Raw genomic sequence first — 17,682 nt, 5'->3', positions numbered from 1 at the left:
AACTACAAACAAATTTTGTGTTCTCTTGATGATCGATGTTTTATGTGCTTCCGAGCCCCTCTTTTTCCAAATACAAAGTTGTTACATTGTTATAATTTTTCTATCGTTACTAAAAAAAAAAATTACACAAACACATACACATACACTGCGATACACACACGCGCACTAAGCCACTAAATAAATATCGAGAATAATGTAATTAAACCAACTCAACAAGAAAGAGAATGCAACAGAAACTCGCCTCAGGTTTAATGACACCATTTGATAAGGAATAATTTTATGAGAGCCACAGATTCTGAGGATGATCAAATATACATTTCGACAAGATGATATTGAAGCAATATGGCGGTGACTATGTTCATAGACAATCTTCCCTAACTTCCACAAAAAAAAAACAAAGCAATATTGCATAACCGTACACGATTTTCTATAGCTAATATATTCAACTATTGCAAATTAAGAAAATTATGTCACACACTCGCATACACAATACACGCACATCACACAATTGCATGTATCCTGTCGGCAGCGAAGAACACTTGTCTGCCGCCAGGATTCGCCACGTCACTCAACCTCCGGCTGACCTTTTGCCGGCTGAGTTCCTAAAGTTTCCACACACACACACACAAATCGATAAACGATATGAAAATTTTCTTCTATATATGTTAATCCTGCAACTTTATATGTGAATGTCCTCCGCTTCTTCCTCTTCTTCTAAATCAGCTACTTTCTTCTTCTGCGCCATGCATTCTGAACTAAAGATGACTGCAGTTTTGAAACAAACAAACTTTGCCCCTTTGAAATTCCTCCTTATCTTTATTCTTATCCTTACAGGATGTTTGAAAAGTTTAGTGAATTGTGAGTACAAGAAAAAGGTCAAGAGTTTGTACTACATGGCGTATACGTAACACTCTTTGAGTTAGGTTTTTTTAAATTTATAGCATTTCAAATGTGAAGTATACCTCATGTAGGCCGTGCTTGAGTGTTTATTAATGTAAATATTTAATTGTAATACAATTTGCTTCTTAAAAATACTTTTATTTACTTATTTGGAAATACTTCTACATTTCAGTTTAAAATAATCTTTATAAAATTACTACTATATTTTTGTCGATATTAAATGCAGTTTGTGGGTTATATAAATCCTTTAAAGACTTCTTTGATTATTAAAGTTACAAAACTGGAACACTACTTAAGGTAAAGGCTACAATTAGGTTACATGTATATACCCCTTTAAATGAGTTTTTATGAGGCTGAGATAGAGTCCCAAAGAACCTAATATTTGGCTGTCAAGGAGTCTTCCGCTGATCGCACTCGCTTAATTTGCTTTCCAATCGCTTCGGAATGACCTTTCGCTGTGGCTATGCATCTCTGTCTCCTGTCTTTCTCATATGTAACTTACTATCTCTTTCTTAAACGCCGTCTCTTCTAACCAAAACGCTTCGATACTCACTCAGCTTTGATACAGCAACCCCATCCGACAATCCCCCATCGATTCACCTGGCTGACACCTGTATATTTTGGTCTCTTCGCTTGTAGGTTCTCGAAGACCAAGTCTAGCGTCGGTGCACAGCACCAGTTCCTCGGTGCGCAGCTACAGCATGATGCGCTTCGAGAAGGAGACGCAGCAGAAGGAGATCCGGCAGGAGATGAAGCTGCGACTGGCCCGTCTGCAACAGCAGCAGCACCTCACGCAGAACAAGCCACAGATCGTCATCGGCGAGGCCCTGATGCAGCATGGCGCCCTCAGTCGCGTCACCATGGCCACGCCCAGTCCCCTTACGCCCAATTCGCTGGACGAACTGCTGCCGTCCCTGGATGAAAATCAGGAGGTGAGTTACGATCTAGATCAAAGATCTATTTAATGATGATGATACATACCTTGCAAAATGTTGGGAAAAAAGACTTTGTAGCTTACATACACTTAAAAACAATTTGCTGAAGAATTTGCGTCTTAAGTATATGGACGATTAAAAAAATGATAGTGATTCTTAAGGGAACAGACTTCCACGGACTTTAAATAAGAAGAAGAAGCTTGCAAGTGGAGACCATGCTTGAAGCATATTCCTGTTGTCCTGAAGAATTCGCGTTTTAAATTAATTGTTTTTAAGCATGTAAATGTCCGTATTAAAATGGCTTCACAGATTACAAGGGAGTTAGACTACTAACTCCCTTGTTTATTATAAGAAAGGTATAAATAGGGGCACTACTAGTAGATTTAATTCCCATTTTAACTATAAAGTAATATAGAGTCTCATTCCACATTATCTAACCCATCCACAGTATCCTCCCAGGCTGGAAACGACGTTCAAGCATCTTATACAGCCTCAGGTTAAAGGAGCAGGCGGTTCCCCCGGAATTGGGGCCGCATTGAGAGCAGCTGCCTCCCAGTCGTCCCCGGAAAGTTCGAACGGATACCATGGACCGTGCAGCTCCTCGACTGAGGCGCTCTAAAATTAGTTCCAGCTTAAGTAGGCCCGACTAGTAAATTAGCTCGTAAGTAATCGAAGTTTTCTCATCTAATTTGCGTAGTAGGCAAAGGAGTTGCGTTAAAAGCTCGTTGCTAATTAAATTGAATTCAAATTGAACGTCAAACGTGTTGTAGTCAGCTTAGATTATGTGTAACATAGTAAGTAAACCAGCTAGGTTAAGCCTAGAACTAATAATAATAATAATAGGCCATAAGTGAGTTCCCAAATTAGGCAGCCTTTGTGTGTATCATAATACGTAGGAGATAATCGAAACATTTTATACTTGTGTGTATATTGTCATACAATTTTTGTAGAAGTTATACAAGCGAGAATCCAGCTAATGAGAAAAGGCAGGCCAGGCCAAGTGGATGGGGGAGAATTGAGAAGAAAGCCCGGTTAGAATTGCTGCTGAAGAATTGATATATGTACCACTTGGCTTTCATTTATTTAGATCAACATGAATTGACTAGCATAAATTAGTCTAGTGTTTATCGTTAGTGTGAGATAGTACTGATAAAATATACGCAAGATGAATTTATACAAAATCGGTTTATACAACAGTAGTTTCTTGTACATTGTACTCACGATGATATCTGTATCGGAATATGCCAGATTGTTCTAGCTAAATCAATAATTATGTTAAGCCATCGCCACGAAATAAATCAAAAGTGTTAATAGATCAATGTAAGACAATGTAAGTGAGCAGACTAGGGATATTTTTGTTCTTTGTAGGAATAGAAGTCTCTAATGCATATTCCGAATGTCGGAAGTGCATAGTCAATTTTAGTTTACGACTTACGAATTTTTCTACAGAGGCGTTTCAAGTGAATACAATAATCGAAAATGTGTAGAACAAATGTACATTACTTAATCGATGGTTATATTATTTAATATTTGATACCAAGGTTGTTGACTGTAGTTGATGTTCTCTACATCGTTTGGTTCCATGATTTATTGTATCCTATCTATAGATCCGTTCTCAATAGTACGAAATACAGCAGCTATAAAGATCGTTACATATACACCTATACAAGCATATACATAAGTGTATGCATATTTGTACTTAACTATGCTATACATACGATGAGTAGACACATATCTGGAGTTCAGTGTTGGTTGATGTTGGGAGTATATAGAAATAAATGCAATTTTGTGTTTTCAACTAGTCATGGAGTTTTAATTCTTTCAGATCTTAATGCATATTTCAGATAAAACTTACTTCAAACATTGGCTTATAGAAACATACGAAATAAAATCGAAAGTGTAAATTTATAATATTAATAGAAAATTATATTTATTTTTTATTATTCAGGGGAATTTTGGCTTTGATAAAGAAAATGGAAATTTTTTTTCGATATTTTGTAAAGTTTTTATGTTCTTTATGTTCTTCATGAAAATAAAAAAAAAAATAAAAATAGCTACAAAGCTCTTTTTGAAAACTACTATTTTCATGACCGCAGCTGTAAGTGAATGACTCATAAGAGAATCTCACAAGAAAATTTTATTTTAGCTAAAAAAGATTCAAAATAAATTTCTAAAAAATTGGATAGTTTTTGAATTTCTAGTATAAACAATTAATTTTCAAATCACTTGAAGTGGAACCGAACAAAAAGTGATCCACTCCGTTCCCAAGCCATTAGTCCACCTCCTCGATGGTGGGTCCAGAGCCACCAGAAGCTCCCGAACTGGAGTTTCCGGTAGGATGCGGTGGGGGTGCCATTCCTGCGCCCTGATACAACCTCGTGATGATGGGGCTGCAGATCCTCTCCAGCTCCTGCTGCTTGTGCTCGAACTCCTGCCGCTCGGCCAGCTGATTGGCATCCAGCCAGGCGATGGTCTCGCTGGATCGCTGCTGGATGGTCTCCCGATCCGCGGGACTGAAGCGGCTGCTGAGCTGCTCATCGTCCAGGGTGGATCGCAGGTGGAAGCAGTAGGACTCCAGCTGGTTCTTGGCATTGATGCGGTCGCGCTGCTGCTCGTCGGCCTGGCGGTACGCCTCCGCATCGTTGACCATCCGCTCGATGTCCTCCTTGGAGAGACGTCCCTTGTCGTTGGTGATGGTGATGCGGTTCTCCTTGCCCGTCGACTTCTCCAGCGCCGTCACATTGAGTATGCCATTGGCGTCGATGTCGAAGGTCACCTCCACCTGGGGCACTCCACGCGGAGCCGGCGGAATGGCCGACAGTTCGAATTTGCCCAGACTGTTGTTATCCCGCGTCATCGCCCGTTCACCCTCGTACACTTGGATGAGCACTCCCGGCTGGTTATCGGCATACGTGGTGAAGATCTGCGTTTGCTTGGTCGGTATGGTGGTGTTCCTCTTGATCAGCGTGGTCATCACCCCACCGGCCGTCTCGATTCCCAGGGAGAGCGGAGTCACATCCAACAGGAGGAGATCCTGCACTGCCTCCGACTTGTCGCCATGAAGGATAGCCGCCTGCACAGCGGCACCGTAGGCCACCGCCTCATCGGGATTGATGGACTTGTTTAGCTCTTTGCCATTGAAGAAGTCCTGCAGCAGACGCTGCACCTTGGGTATCCTGGTCGAGCCACCCACCAGCACGATGTCGTGGATCTGGCCCTTGTCCATCTTGGCATCGCGCAGTGCCTTGGCCACCGGTTCCATGGTGCCCCGAAACAGATCCCCGTTCAACTCTTCGAAACGGGCCCGTGTCACTGCCGTATAGAAGTCCACGCCCTCGAACAGCGAATCGATCTCGATGCTGGCCTGTGTGGAGGAGGAGAGGGTACGCTTGGCCCGCTCACAGGCGGTACGCAGACGCCTCAAGGCCCGCTTATTTTGGCCCAGATCCCGCTTGTGCTTGCGCTGGAACTCCTGCACAAAGTGGTTCACCAGTCGGTTGTCAAAGTCCTCGCCACCAAGATGGGTATCTCCAGCGGTGGCTTTTACCTCAAAGATGCCATCCTCTATGGTGAGCACGGATACGTCAAAGGTGCCACCGCCGAGATCGAAGATCAGGACATTCCTTTCGCTGGTGCCCTGCTTGTCCAATCCATAGGCAATGGCCGCCGCCGTGGGCTCATTGATGATCCGCAGGACATTCAAGCCCGCAATGGCGCCCGCATCCTTGGTGGCCTGGCGCTGGGAGTCATTGAAATAGGCCGGCACCGTGACCACCGCATCCGTGACAGTGCCACCCAAATAGGCCTCCGCCGTCTCACGCATTTTGGTCAGCACCATCGAGGACACCTCCTCCGGATAGAAGCTCTTCCGTTCACCCTTGTACTCCACCCGGATGCGGGGCTTCCCGTTCTCGGCGACCACCTCGAAGGGCCAGTGCTTCATGTCTGACTGGACGGTGGCATCGTCGAAACGGCGGCCAATCAGCCGCTTGGCATCTGCAAGTCAGAGTCGGAATCACACTCGGTCAGAATGCAATGAAACAACAACATCAGCGCACTTGGACAACAGATTCGCTTTATTAGCTAACATTCAGGGGGGTGGTGGTGGTATAGAGGGCATGTGGTGGTGTCGAGTCTGGTGTTTATTGGACTTTAATTGCAATGTGTCTGGGCAGGACTAGGCTTTCTACGCGGATTTCTATGCGCACCCTGACACTGAAATGAAAGTACAAGAAAGAGAACTCGCATTAGATCTGCTCAGCAAATCTCTAGGATGGCGGCATGGAAATGTATTTCAAACGAAGGGACTGAAGACTGATGCTGATTGACTATTTACAGAGATCCTAACTTTTTGCTGTTTTTTACTTTTATTTGTTTATGATATGTAGATATTAAAAAAAACCCATTAAGCAAAAATCAATGAAAGTAATTTAAAGCAAAAAACTCTTATCACTCGAAATTTGTTAACTCAAAGTTTTCTAAATTACTTTTAAAGGTATCACCAATTTTCTAAAGTATTCAGGAGTTTTAAGGATCTAAATTACATCTGAAAAAATTTTTTGCAAAACCAAGATTAACTTTTCGGTGTATATAATGGAAATCAAGTGAAACACCTGAATTAGTCAAAATAGTTTAATTTAATTACTTAAAGCTCCCTAAAACATGTGACTCCGAACCAAAAATTTGTTTAACTTTTCTCTAAAAAACCATTCCTTTTACATTGTACTCCTTTAAATACACGAATGGAAAGCTACGATTTATTCAAAATGCTAAAGATATTTGCAAATTAGTACTGCTTATTTGGTTTTCCCCTAAATTGTTGTATTATTCCATTCGAAGCTTCGATTTTTAGAAAACAAACTCGACAAATATTTGGGACATTCCACAGCCAATATATAAATATTTATGCGAAAGAAAACGCTTCGGACAATTCATAACAACTTGCACTGAGACTTATTTTCAATTTATTTGGCCAACACAAATGTTGCCAATAAACATGCGAAAAGTTTTTGTTGGCACGGAAAAGCGGGCCGAAAGAACTGACACAACAAGTGGAGGTGTCACTAGACCAAATGGGTGGGGAAAAATATGCAGAAGGAGTGGACGTGGATGTGGATGGAGGCTGCAGTGGGCGGGAAGAATCTCTCGCATTGGGAGGAAAATGTGTGACTGCATTTTGGCGCCAGCAAAGTGAGAATTTTCTTAAAATAAATCGTAAGCGAGATAATAAACAAAAAATGTGCGCCATAGTTCATTCATGAAAATGTTGCCAGTAATTAAACTAGATTTTTCACGAACCCCCAGGCAAAGATTTCGCTTGTGATTATGGGTGGCAAGGACAGTAGACAAGTAGATAGTAGAGAGACTCACCGAAGATCGTGTTGTTGGGATTCATGGCCACCTGGTTCTTGGCCGCATCGCCGATCAGACGCTCCGACTCCGTGAACGCCACATAGCTGGGCGTGGTCCGGTTGCCCTGATCGTTGGCTATGATCTCCACCTTGCCATGCTGAAAGACGCCGACACACGAGTACGTGGTACCAAGATCAATGCCAACCGCTGGTAATTTGGGCATCTTGGCTGCGGCTTTAATTAGACACCCCACCACCACGTCAAGGTCCCACAGATGAGACACAGAAAGATCGAGATCGAGAACGAGAACGAGGCGAGACGAGACGAATGGGAATCGAAAATGAAATTAAAATCATAGTCTCCCCATTTTTTGTGTTGATTACACAACGGAATGGATCCTCACCCAAATCGCTGTGCCCAGGCAGTCAGCTCTGGTCCTCTAGAACGCGAAACGATATAGATAGAGGGAGATGATCAGGAACAGAAGCACGAAGGTCAGGACTCGGAAGAATTCGAGCGCCTTCTCTTTTTGCAGCTCCACAGCGTCTTCCGTTTGTCCTCACGTTGCCACGATGAAAACCAATATGTCCTCGATTTGCGACTATGACCTCGACCCTGATTTCTTGGGCTTATATGGTTACCCAACTATATCGATCGCTTCAGAAGATTGCAGGATGATGCACGCGCCACGACTGCCAGCAGACAACTGGCAGGCCGAATGTTGCGACAACCGATCCCTTGCCAAAATCGTTCGATCATTGACGATGCTCTGGCAACATAACATCGGTGCTCATTGAATGTACTATACGGTTCGGGGATCGATTAAGATCACTCACCTGGCAGTTTGTTGTACTACATCTAGTAACAATTACAGAACCTGATCTTTGATAGCGAGAGTAGTTGTCATGAACTACGTCACAGCCCACAAACGAAAATAAAGTGATTTATTATACAAAATTAATCTCCTAAGCCATGGTACTCAAGACCAAAGAAAATAGCTAAGCAGAAAAACAAAAAATAAAAATCAAAGACGATGGTAGTACACGTACACAGAAAAACAAATTGTTGAAAAGTGATAATCGTTTGAACAAATTCCATAGGGATATGTTCAATAGAGAGGTGAAGCAAATTACTTAAATAATTTGCTAAAAATTATGCGTGTTTGGGGACCTCTGAATATTAAATTGATACCTGCAACTTTTTTTTCTGTGTAGTGACCATACATATGCTTTCCTTAAAGTGAACGCAAGTAAGCTGTTTTTGTCGGATAAAAGTGATCTGGATTTTTCATCACAATCCCGCTATTGTATTATTTATAATTTGCATCTATTAGTGTTTAAAAATACAACTATAAAGTGAAAGACACACCAGCAAAATCTTAAGCCATTCAACCACCTTGTCAATAATCTTCTTAACAACGATTGCCCAAGAAGACTCCACCAACTGAACGTAGCATAACGGTCAGCAACTTGGCTTAAAGCCATGAAATGAAATTTTAAAAATGTTTATTCCCTTAAATCACGCTGTTCCTTAAACTAATTGTAGTACTTTAACAATCTAGCCAATTACACTAATTACACCAAATTAAAAAAATTCTAAATAAACAAAAATTGTTTTTCAAATAAAGACCTTTTTTTGAGATTTAGGATATCAAGCTATCAAGTTCGACTGTAATAGCAAATTGAATAAAAAATGTACCTGAGGGTTTTCATGGCTGGCAAAAGGGTGCCTGGTGCCTTTTGACTGAAATCATAATACGCTCTGCAATGGTTTAAAAATGTAACCAACTTGTTTGAAACCAATTTATATGGTTTCAAAACATCTGCTTAAATATCAACTTTAAATAGCATATATGCCAGTCAATGTCAAGGTAAGGTAAACCAAACCGGCTTTACATTGATCTAAGAACTAATCTGAAATTGTAATTTATGGTAATCATTATTCTTTATCAGTAACCATACACCAGAAGCGTTTCGACCTTGCAAGCAGATGTTTTGTAGCCCTGTTTGTTGGCCTGCAAGTCAAAACTTACATGAATGATATAAATATCCCAACCGAATCCGTTTTAATCATTAAATCTTTTGCAGTTGATCCACCAAGACCAAAGCAGCAATGAAATACTTTGCGATCTGTGCTCTAGCTGCTCTCGTCCTCATCCAGGCTTCATCAGCATTTAAGGTGAAGCGAGTTATCTATGTGGTGCCAGCAACCACTGCATCTACCACCACGGTTTCGCCATCAACCACCACCACGGTTTCGTCATCAACCACCACCACAGCAGCACCTCCTGTCGTCGTCCAGGTGGTCTACTGCTCCTGGAAGAACAACTGGTGTCGCTCCAATGCGAATAGCGTGAGGAATTGCAAGTGGGGCCTGTGCAAGTTCAACGGATAGGAAAGTCAAATAAAAAGAAAGTTTGCATTTTTTAGCACAAATCTCGTGGCTTTTATTTGAATGTCTCTGGCTTGGTCAAAAAAAGAGACTTGCTGGAACGGTTTCATTCTTAACATGATACTTGGGGGGAAAACCACACGGATCTCACCCGCTGCGTTATAAGGCTCGTACGAAAGCGTTAGCAAAAATAATAGTCCATACTAATCTTAGTGGCTAACTAAATTCGATTCATGCAAATCATCACCTAATTGGGTTAAAGCTTAATGGGTTAGCGCTAGGATACAAAGTAGAGGCTTGGTTTGGGTTACTTGTATGAATATTAGTCGGTTGATGAGGATGGAACAATACTTGACCCTGCAAGAGGGCCTTTACAGATTAAACTAATACTACGCTAGGGTTAAACAATGCGGACTAAACTTAACTTAGGATATGCATATGTGAAGCTTCAATTGATTGAAGATTTTTAGGTTCATACACTTTTCGCACAATGCGGCATAGTTTTATTAAGAAATTGTTCGTTGGTAACTAACAAAAGATTAGTTTCACTTTTCAATTTGGCAACACAAAAGTAACTAAAAACAGAATGTTTTCGGATGCTTTAGAAGAATTTATATATTATGTATATAGCACATAAGTAGGGAAAAAGTAGGTATATTTTTTTAGGATACAAAGGGAATAGTAATATACTCTGCACCTTATAAAATTACGAGTATAATAGTTTTCGATTCGGAGCTAGTAATAGCACAAAATAAACCGGTCAGAAGTTTCTGACGAGACAATGTATATTGCTATCGTTTATTTTTGTTTTGTTTTTGTATTTGTATATATATGCGATAATATTAGATAATATTGTAAGTTCGATTTTTAACACTTTTCTCAATACTCTTATTAGTTACTATCAATTTTAGTTTGGTTTCTTTCGTTCTTTATTATTTTTTTGTGGTTTCGTGGCCACTGAGCAGATCTTATTGTATGTTTTTGTTAATTATTATTATTTATTCGAATTGCTTGCTTGATTTGCCGCAGCACTCTATGCATCCACAAAAAATAACGTTCGTAGAATTTTCGCATTGCTTTTACAAAAATATACAGCTATTATCATTTCTCGCTTATATCTTTTCTTCTCAACCCTCAATCGTTCGGTCTATTATGATTCGTAAGGCAAAGTTCGTGTTTATGTATTTGTTCTATATATATATATATGTATGTATAACTGCAAGAGGGGGTTTCTAAGAGTGTCTAATTGTTTTACAAGTCGCCAAGTTCTTTGTTTTCGTATTGTTCAACTAAATGCATAATTTTTCGTAAGATTAATTCATAAACGTAATTGCTAGTGTAGCCAAGTCACTAAGCAAGTGGAGCTTGATTGCGGGTATGGTAAACACAAAAGAGAGCTAAACACAAAGTACAAAAATGGGACAGACTATTTTAGGGATAACATGGAAATCCTGTTCAAGGCGGGGCTGTGACATATGCAATCGGCGGCGGAGAAAGTGATCGGCTATCAGCGCCTAACAATGCTGGACGGCCGTGGAAGGCCGCTGCGCTTCATTTGCGAAGGTGGTCGCAAACCCGAGGGCTTGGGAATGCCAGTGGATCCCGTGGTCACCTGGGTCAGCTTCGAGGTCAGCGCCTGCATGTCGAAGCTCTGCTGAGGAACATTGCCGCCATTTACCGGCCTACCGGAGTCCTTGTGGCCATAGAGGCTACCACGCGAGGAGGCTGAGGAGAGGCTCTAAAATAGATAACGATGTGATGAGCTGGATTTCAAGCTTAGTGGTTACTGATAACATAGTTCATAACACCTTATATTATTTGAGATTTACAAAATCAAAATGATTAAACAAAATGGTTTTTGGTTTTTAAGTTAGATTTACATAAATTAATAAAATAATTGAAGTTTTCGTGACCAACCTCTGGAGTTTCCGCCTCTGTAGCAGTTTTAACACTCAGGCTGTAATACCCAGATGAAGGACGAGCAAGTCCATTGGTTCCAACTCGTTTCCCACCAGCTAATCCAGGTGCTCGCAGTCCGCTGACCAATTTGGGCACTTTAAATACAGCAGAGTCATCCTAAAAAGGGACAAAAATTTAAGAATTAGAGAGGGTTATATGTAATCTAATAAGAACTCACCTCCTGGGCTTGCGTTGGTTCCCGCAATCCGCCCATCAGCTTGCTTGGTTGCGCGCCTGGTCGACGCAGTCCACCACCCCCCAAGCTGGGTCTTGGAAGGGTTCCAGCACCAATGCCACTCATCGTGGAGGACAAATTGTGGAACGATTTGGACTTGATGCCCATGGGACTCTTCAGCTCGCCGCCTGCGGTTGCTGGCATTGTGACAGTGGCTGGCACCGAGGCGGCTGGAGTGGCATTCAGACCGGCTCCGGCGGATGTGGCCTTGCTCACCGTCGTAAACTTCTGCAGACCACTGATGTAGCGAGGACGGGAGAGGGAGCGTGGCTGGGGAAGAGTGGATGCGGGCGCGGGCTCTGCTGGCGGAGGAGCTTCCTGCTGCAGCGGTCGCCGTTGGAGGAGGCTCTTCTCCTTGGGCTTCTTGTAGGTCAAATAGTTACTTGCACTACTCTCTGCCTTGTTGTTGTTAAATACGGTATTTTGATCTCGACGAGATAGGCGACCTGGTGGGGAACCCTGCCTCTGCGACTGCTCCTCCTCCTCCTGCTCCAACTGAACCACCTCCTCCAACTGCTGCGGCTCATCGTCTATACAAGGCACAATTATCTCCTGCTGCAGGCGCATCTCCTTCGAAATCTTAATGGTCTTGAAACGATCTCGATCCCGCTCCCTTCTCTCCGGCAGCTTGTAGCTGGACGGGTCAGTCTCTGCGGCCATCTGGGACTTGGGAGGCTCCTCCGCTGGTTCGGGATCCGGTTCGGGTAACGACTGTTCCACCTGGTGCCCATCTCTTCGCTGGACAATGAACGAGGCCGAGTTGGCGCTGGCCGAACTGGCATTGCTGGCGTGCATGGCGCTCAGGTTGACATCATCGTAGAGACGACTCCGACGACTGAGCAGCCGTTCGCCACTGCCACTGCCACCACCACCGCTGCTGTTGCTGCTGGAGTGGCTCTGGTTGAGCACCGGAGTATCCACCTTTTCGGTTGCAGGCTGTTGTGCTTGCTGCACCTCTTCCCGCTCCTCGGGCTCCGGCTCATCCCTGTGGAAACGCCGCTTGATGGTTTCCAGCGACTTTTGCATCTTCAGTTGCTCCTTGTTCAGCGTGTTGACCTTTCCCAGCTCGGCAAGCATATGCTCGAATTGCTCCTCGTCGCCCTGCTGAGCCAACATCTCCACCTCCGCCTCGGCCAGGTCCATGACGCACTGCATCTGCTTGTGCTGTTCGGACATTTGAAGGCTGTAGGTGCCATCCAGCGGCTGTTCGATCTGCTCCAACAGCTCCATGGTGTCCAGCACGAACTTCTCCCCATTGAATGGAGCTGTTTTGGTCGCGGGCTCGAAGGTGTTGTTCAGTCGTCCTGGTGCTGCTCCAGTTGGTTTCTGCGGCGTTGCGCCCACAATCGGGGACAGGTTCATGTCTCCACGTCCCTTCAGTGTGGGCGTGTATCCCTGTTTGTTATTATTATTATTGTTATTGTTGTGATAGCAGTGTGAGCGAATGTTTGTGGTCAGTGGCGTGGAAGATTCCATGGTGAGCAAGGCCAGCTTTCGGTCGATATTCTCGGGGGTTTCGCAGCGGCCCTCTGGAGTGTTGCAGCCGGTGTCGGTAAAGGTGGTGTTCATCTGGCGACCTGCCACCAACTGGGTCTCATCCGCTGCAGCTATACCCGCATTGGGCCTCTTAAAGGTCGCGTTTCCATCCACCGGCAGGGACTCGGACTCTGATTGCAGGACGGAGGTTGTTAGGCTATCCACCAGGTTAAAGGTAGTGTCGCCAATCATCTCCTCGCCCAGAATCATGGTTCGCTGCAGGGCAGGGCAAACTACGGGCATCACTGCGGGCACTGTTCGCTCCGCGGCCAAAGGTATGGACATGCTGTCTGTGCTGTTGTCCATAGTGCTGCAGCCGGAGGCGGTTTTGCTGAGCGTCAGCGATATCTCGTCGATCTGACCGATGTGCGAGTCTTTGATCAAAGTGCCATCATCCTCGCACAGGGTCAGCGACTCCAGCGCCTTGCGATCCCGGATCATATCGCTGAGCGTATAGCCACCCAATCCTCCGCCAATTCCCATGTTGTCCGTCGTTTGGTTGGTCAGCGTGGTGGTTAGACTCGGATCCTGCTCTAAGCCAATTGTGGATTGAAGAAAGTTTAAGTTCGTGAAGTCCGCCGAGGTTATCAACGAGTTGTTCATCCGTTCCGTGTTCATGGAGGAGCATATGGAAGACGGCGGCGAGGTGTCCTGGAGGAAGGAGTTGTGCATTTTCGTGGTGACCAGACCGCCAATTTCCAGCTGGAGCATCGCCGGGGTACCCGATACTGCTCCGGTGCCGACTGCACTGTCGTTTGCTGCTCCATTTTGGCTCTGTAAATGTTTGGATGTCGATTATAATGGTTAACTATTTTAAATTGTTTAATTGTACTTACGAAATCGAGATTCCGACGCTTGGGGCGGGTGAAGGTCTTCGAATTGTGTTTGAAGGCTTTCGTAAAGAAAAAGTTGAATGGAAATTAGAATTTGGAGTTTCGTACTCAAGCAACTTATTAATTTATAATGTCTTAACCTATTTGTGCATCATTTCTTAGTGCTATTTGGTTATTGGGTTTAATTATTTATAGATCATCGTCTCCGATAAGGACATCCTCATCAATGACCAGATCAAAGGCATCCTCATCAGACATCAGAGTATCCTCGATCACCTGGTCCAATAAATCGGCTTGATTGGTATTTAATGGACCGATGGCAACTAGGGGTGGCATTTCATCCAAACTTTCATCGGGAAGAAGGTCCATCTTGGCGTCCATCAAGCTAATATTCTGAATAGCCTGGTTTAGAGGATCCACCTCTACTGAATGGCGCAAAACTGGTGGGTCTTTTTTTTGAGGCTTTGTTTTGATGACCAATCCCTTAACTGGGTTTACGGTTTTTGTTACCGACGCATCGGTAATTAGTTGACGGCATACGGGTTTCTTTACCGACGTATCAGTATTCGGTTGAAATTTGACGGGTTCTCTTTGCTCGGACTTAATAGAAGTTATGCACAGCATGTCGTTGGTTATCAGCCAGCCTGGACTATTAATCAGACGTAGGACAAAGGTGCGCTGAAAGTGTCTGCGTTCCCAGCCGTCGGAGGTGATCTCCTTAAAGTATCCAGACAAGGTGAAGATGCGCAAATTCGCGTTGAACACGTGTATGTCCAGACCGGCGTTCTGGTGGTCTGTTTGCATCAGGGGCAAGCGACTCAGGGCAAGGAGCAGTGAAGCGCTGCCAACCTGTAGTTTGGCATTGTGCGCAAAGGAGGATTGCTGGCGCCTTTGGTTTCTATTGTACAGTTTGTAGGCGTATACATGATCCAATTGTACGGGAAGGCTAAGTGAAAACATGGCCTGTTCATGATAGTAATCCTTAAGTTGCGAGCGCTTTTCAGGTTCGTCAAAGCTATTGTAGAAGGAACTAATAAAGTTAATGCAGAGCTGCATGCCCTTAGTTCCACTGTCCTGAAGTCGTTGGTACACAGGAAGATTAGCAATAACCTCTTCCTTCTCCTCGGAGTACACACAGCCATGGACATTCTGCAGCTGTGGCAGCACTTCTTGAATGTCTCCCAGCTTTAGCTTGGCCAGACCGTTTCCAGCCACGAACAGGGTCTTCAATTTCAAATTTCCCAGGTAGTTCAGTTCGCCCAAATCCTTGATTCGATTCGCGCTTATATCCAAGCGCTCCAGGCTGGCAAGACTATTCGAAACTCCGGCAAAGGCCTTCAGCGAGCACAAATAGTTGTTGCTCAGCACGATCCCTGCCATTTGGGGAAATAACTGGCTCGAAAGAGCAAGCACGCTCTGCAACAGATTGACCACATGCAGTGGGCAGAAGAGCTTGCCCAGTTCCGGACAGGCGTGGAATCGAGAGAGATCTAGAGTACGGGTGGCCAGATCATAGCGCACTTTGATAGCCGTCTTCACGGCAGTCGAAAATCCCTCGAGTATCTGCGCGTTCATGACGGATTTGGGCAGACCAGGTGTGACAGACACCTCGATCTTTTGGCAAGTGTAGAGAATGGCCACTTCCTGTTGCAGGCGTTTTAGGCGATTGGCGCACAACAGGTTGTCCACCAGGAACTGACCACGTGCCATCTTATCCTCCGGTCCGCTGCGCTTGAAATTGAATATCTCCACCTTTATGGGCATCAGCACCCACTTGAGCGCCAGATAAATTGAAGAGTTGGACACGCCTGCGCAGTTGGCGATGTTCACCGTGGACCAGCCGGTGACGGTGGCCAGGCGTTCCTCCTCTTGTGTGGACGAGATCGTGTCCAGCACGGAGCCCATTTGTTCCTCGTTTCCGATAATATTTTTCACATACTCGCGAAATCGGATTTTGTCATTAAGGTTCTTTCGCAGATCGTTCAGTTGCGGTTGGGAATTGGGGTGCGCCTTGAAGGTCACGCTTAGTCGGTTGCCCGTTGCACAGGATTTGGAGCTGCCCAGGATACGCATAGCGGTGGATTCACTCAATTATCAGAAACAGAAATTATTTTGCAAAAATAAACTTCGCAGTAGAAAAATTGCAACGAATTGTCAAGGAATTTACCGTTTTTCCGGTGTTGGTAAGCGGCAGCAGGATGCTTTGGCAGGTGGAGTTTTTCAGCACTGACACCGCTAAATTAAAAGCTCTGGGTGCGTTTAGCATCGGTGATTTTCCAGTTATAGTCATAAGTTATTATTTCAAATACTGATATTTCATAGACAACGGTAATTTATTTATTGGCCATTTATTGTTGCACTAACCTATTAGCTATTTAGCAATAACAAAAATATTAAGCGGGCATTTAAGTTTTATCGATCAGTTTGTCTTCCCTTTTAAAAACACAAAAAGTGCCAGATTTTGCTGGCTTTAAACTTTTAGATACAACTGAGTTTGTTTTCCCTTTCAAAAACACAAAAACGACAACTTTTATAAAATGAACATGGTGATATATAAATTCATCATCAATTGATTTGTATTTATTTCGGTTACTGTTGTAACAACAATTCCTTTTCGAAAAATCATTAAAAAGAGCTCAGCATGACAGCATTTCGCACGCATTGAATCACGGAATTGATTTTTGATCCTCGTCGGCGATTCGATAATTGTTGTATTTAAAGTGTTTTGCGTATCGCTTGATTGACTTTCGCTGGCTGGGCAGGAAGTAAACTGAATTTATATAATGTCGGCATATTATGCGAGATTCTTGCCATATTAGCATAGCCTGTTTTTTTCATACCACGCACAGCTGTTTGAAACGAGAGCGTGAGTGTGTGCGTGTGTGTGCCTTTAAGGCTTGATTAATTACCGTAACAATAACATTGGCGCTGCTGCCAATTATGGCAAACGGCCACTTGAAAGTCAACGGTATATTTTACTGGGCAAGTAATACTGCCCACATGCGACCCGAACTTTGTCAACGTAGCCGCCAGTTTAACCCAAATTTGTTTTAGAAAGCGCGAATGCACATTGCTGCATGAGTGTGTTTGTGTGTATGATAGTGTGGGGGTGGGTGCATCGGTATGCGTGGAAAGGCTTACCCTCGTTGTTGTACTGCAAGTGCAATTGTTGCAGCGGCAACGGCGGCTGATTGTTCGTCTTCCACTGCTGCAAAATGTTGGACACATCGTCGTGGGTCTTATCCGCCAGAAATCTGTCAGGGAATACCAGGCAATATGATTATTTATAGCATCGCTGTTACAGCAACAACAAGAGGAACAACAGGAGTGCATCACTCACATATATGAATCATCCTTAAGTGCCTCATCGATGTCCAGGATATCCATGTCCAGCGATGGGTGATGCGAAACTTTACGCTTAGCTTAATACTCTTTATGAAGACCTAAATCATTGCGAGAATCGACAACAAAAAGGTCTTCGCTCGCTTGTCTGTTTGACCACCAGTACAAGATACTAATTTTGCTCAAAGCTGATAGAGAT

General features: G+C 43.9%; 5 protein-coding genes across 12 annotated transcripts in view; 2 read left to right on the top strand and 3 right to left on the bottom strand.

The window, feature by feature from the left end:
• The window catches only part of LOC128257630 (uncharacterized), a 24,790-nt gene extending 15,428 nt beyond the window's left edge, over nt 1–9,362 (top strand). For 5 of the 7 annotated variants that reach the window (XM_052988715.1, XM_052988713.1, XM_052988714.1 and 2 more), the window contains exon 7: nt 1,540–1,697. In XM_052988715.1, coding sequence (XP_052844675.1) covers nt 1,540–1,560 — 21 coding nt within the window. In that variant the 3' untranslated portion in view covers nt 1,561–1,697. Of the gene's footprint in view, nt 1–1,539; nt 1,833–2,283; nt 3,605–9,274 lie in introns of those variants that run through there. The other 2 variants (XM_052988719.1, XM_052988718.1) reach the window with 2 other exon arrangements.
• LOC128257627 (heat shock 70 kDa protein cognate 1) lies at nt 3,956–7,944 on the bottom strand. 2 transcript variants are annotated; one of them, XM_052988708.1, is made up of 3 exons: nt 7,591–7,944; nt 7,206–7,415; nt 3,956–5,831 (listed from the first exon to the last, which is right to left on the bottom strand). In XM_052988708.1, the coding sequence occupies exons 2-3, from the start codon at nt 7,408–7,410 to the stop codon at nt 4,108–4,110; spliced, it is 1,929 nt and encodes a 642-aa protein (XP_052844668.1). In that variant the 5' UTR covers nt 7,411–7,415; nt 7,591–7,944; the 3' UTR covers nt 3,956–4,107. The 2 variants fall into 2 exon arrangements, with proteins under 2 accessions (XP_052844668.1, XP_052844667.1); XM_052988707.1 differs by having other exon boundaries at nt 7,206–7,421; nt 7,591–7,935.
• Nucleotides 9,275–9,608, top strand: LOC128257635 (uncharacterized). The gene has a single exon (XM_052988727.1). The coding sequence runs from the start codon at nt 9,300–9,302 to the stop codon at nt 9,579–9,581; it is 282 nt and encodes a 93-aa protein (XP_052844687.1). The 5' UTR covers nt 9,275–9,299; the 3' UTR covers nt 9,582–9,608.
• Nucleotides 9,609–17,682, bottom strand: LOC128257626 (uncharacterized). Its single transcript, XM_052988706.1, has 6 exons — nt 17,482–17,682; nt 17,283–17,395; nt 14,145–14,200; nt 11,716–14,082; nt 11,496–11,654; nt 9,609–11,316 (listed from the first exon to the last, which is right to left on the bottom strand). The coding sequence occupies exons 1-6, from the start codon at nt 17,526–17,528 to the stop codon at nt 11,086–11,088; spliced, it is 2,973 nt and encodes a 990-aa protein (XP_052844666.1). The 5' UTR covers nt 17,529–17,682; the 3' UTR covers nt 9,609–11,085.
• Nucleotides 14,207–17,276, bottom strand: LOC128257629 (nuclear RNA export factor 1). Its single transcript, XM_052988711.1, has one exon. It carries the CDS (start codon nt 16,212–16,214, stop codon nt 14,331–14,333), a length of 1,884 nt encoding a protein of 627 aa, XP_052844671.1. The 5' UTR covers nt 16,215–17,276; the 3' UTR covers nt 14,207–14,330.

Source organism: Drosophila gunungcola, assembly GCF_025200985.1.
Source record: "Drosophila gunungcola strain Sukarami chromosome 3L unlocalized genomic scaffold, Dgunungcola_SK_2 000002F, whole genome shotgun sequence".
Classification (NCBI taxonomy): Eukaryota; Metazoa; Arthropoda; class Insecta; order Diptera; family Drosophilidae; genus Drosophila; species Drosophila gunungcola.
This window is presented reverse-complemented; position numbering and strand designations above follow the sequence as displayed.

Bases quoted from the DNA above. Each gene is read 5' to 3' on its own strand.
- LOC128257627 (XM_052988708.1), bottom strand. From the start codon at position 7,410: ATGCCCAAATTACCAGCGGTTGGCATTGATCTTGGTACCACGTACTCG. The intron at 5,832-7,205 runs GTGAGTCTCTCT...TCTGACTTGCAG, and splicing joins TCCCAACAACACGATCTTCG to ATGCCAAGCGGCTGATTGGC.
- LOC128257635 (XM_052988727.1), top strand. From the start codon at position 9,300: ATGAAATACTTTGCGATCTGTGCTCTAGCTGCTCTCGTCCTCATCCAG.
- LOC128257629 (XM_052988711.1), bottom strand. From the start codon at position 16,214: ATGCGTATCCTGGGCAGCTCCAAATCCTGTGCAACGGGCAACCGACTA.
- LOC128257626 (XM_052988706.1), bottom strand. From the start codon at position 17,528: ATGGATATCCTGGACATCGATGAGGCACTTAAGGATGATTCATATAT. The intron at 17,396-17,481 runs GTGAGTGATGCA...ATTCCCTGACAG, and splicing joins CTTAAGGATGATTCATATAT to ATTTCTGGCGGATAAGACCC. The intron at 11,317-11,495 runs GTTGGTCACGAA...TATCTATTTTAG, and splicing joins CAGAGGCGGAAACTCCAGAG to AGCCTCTCCTCAGCCTCCTC.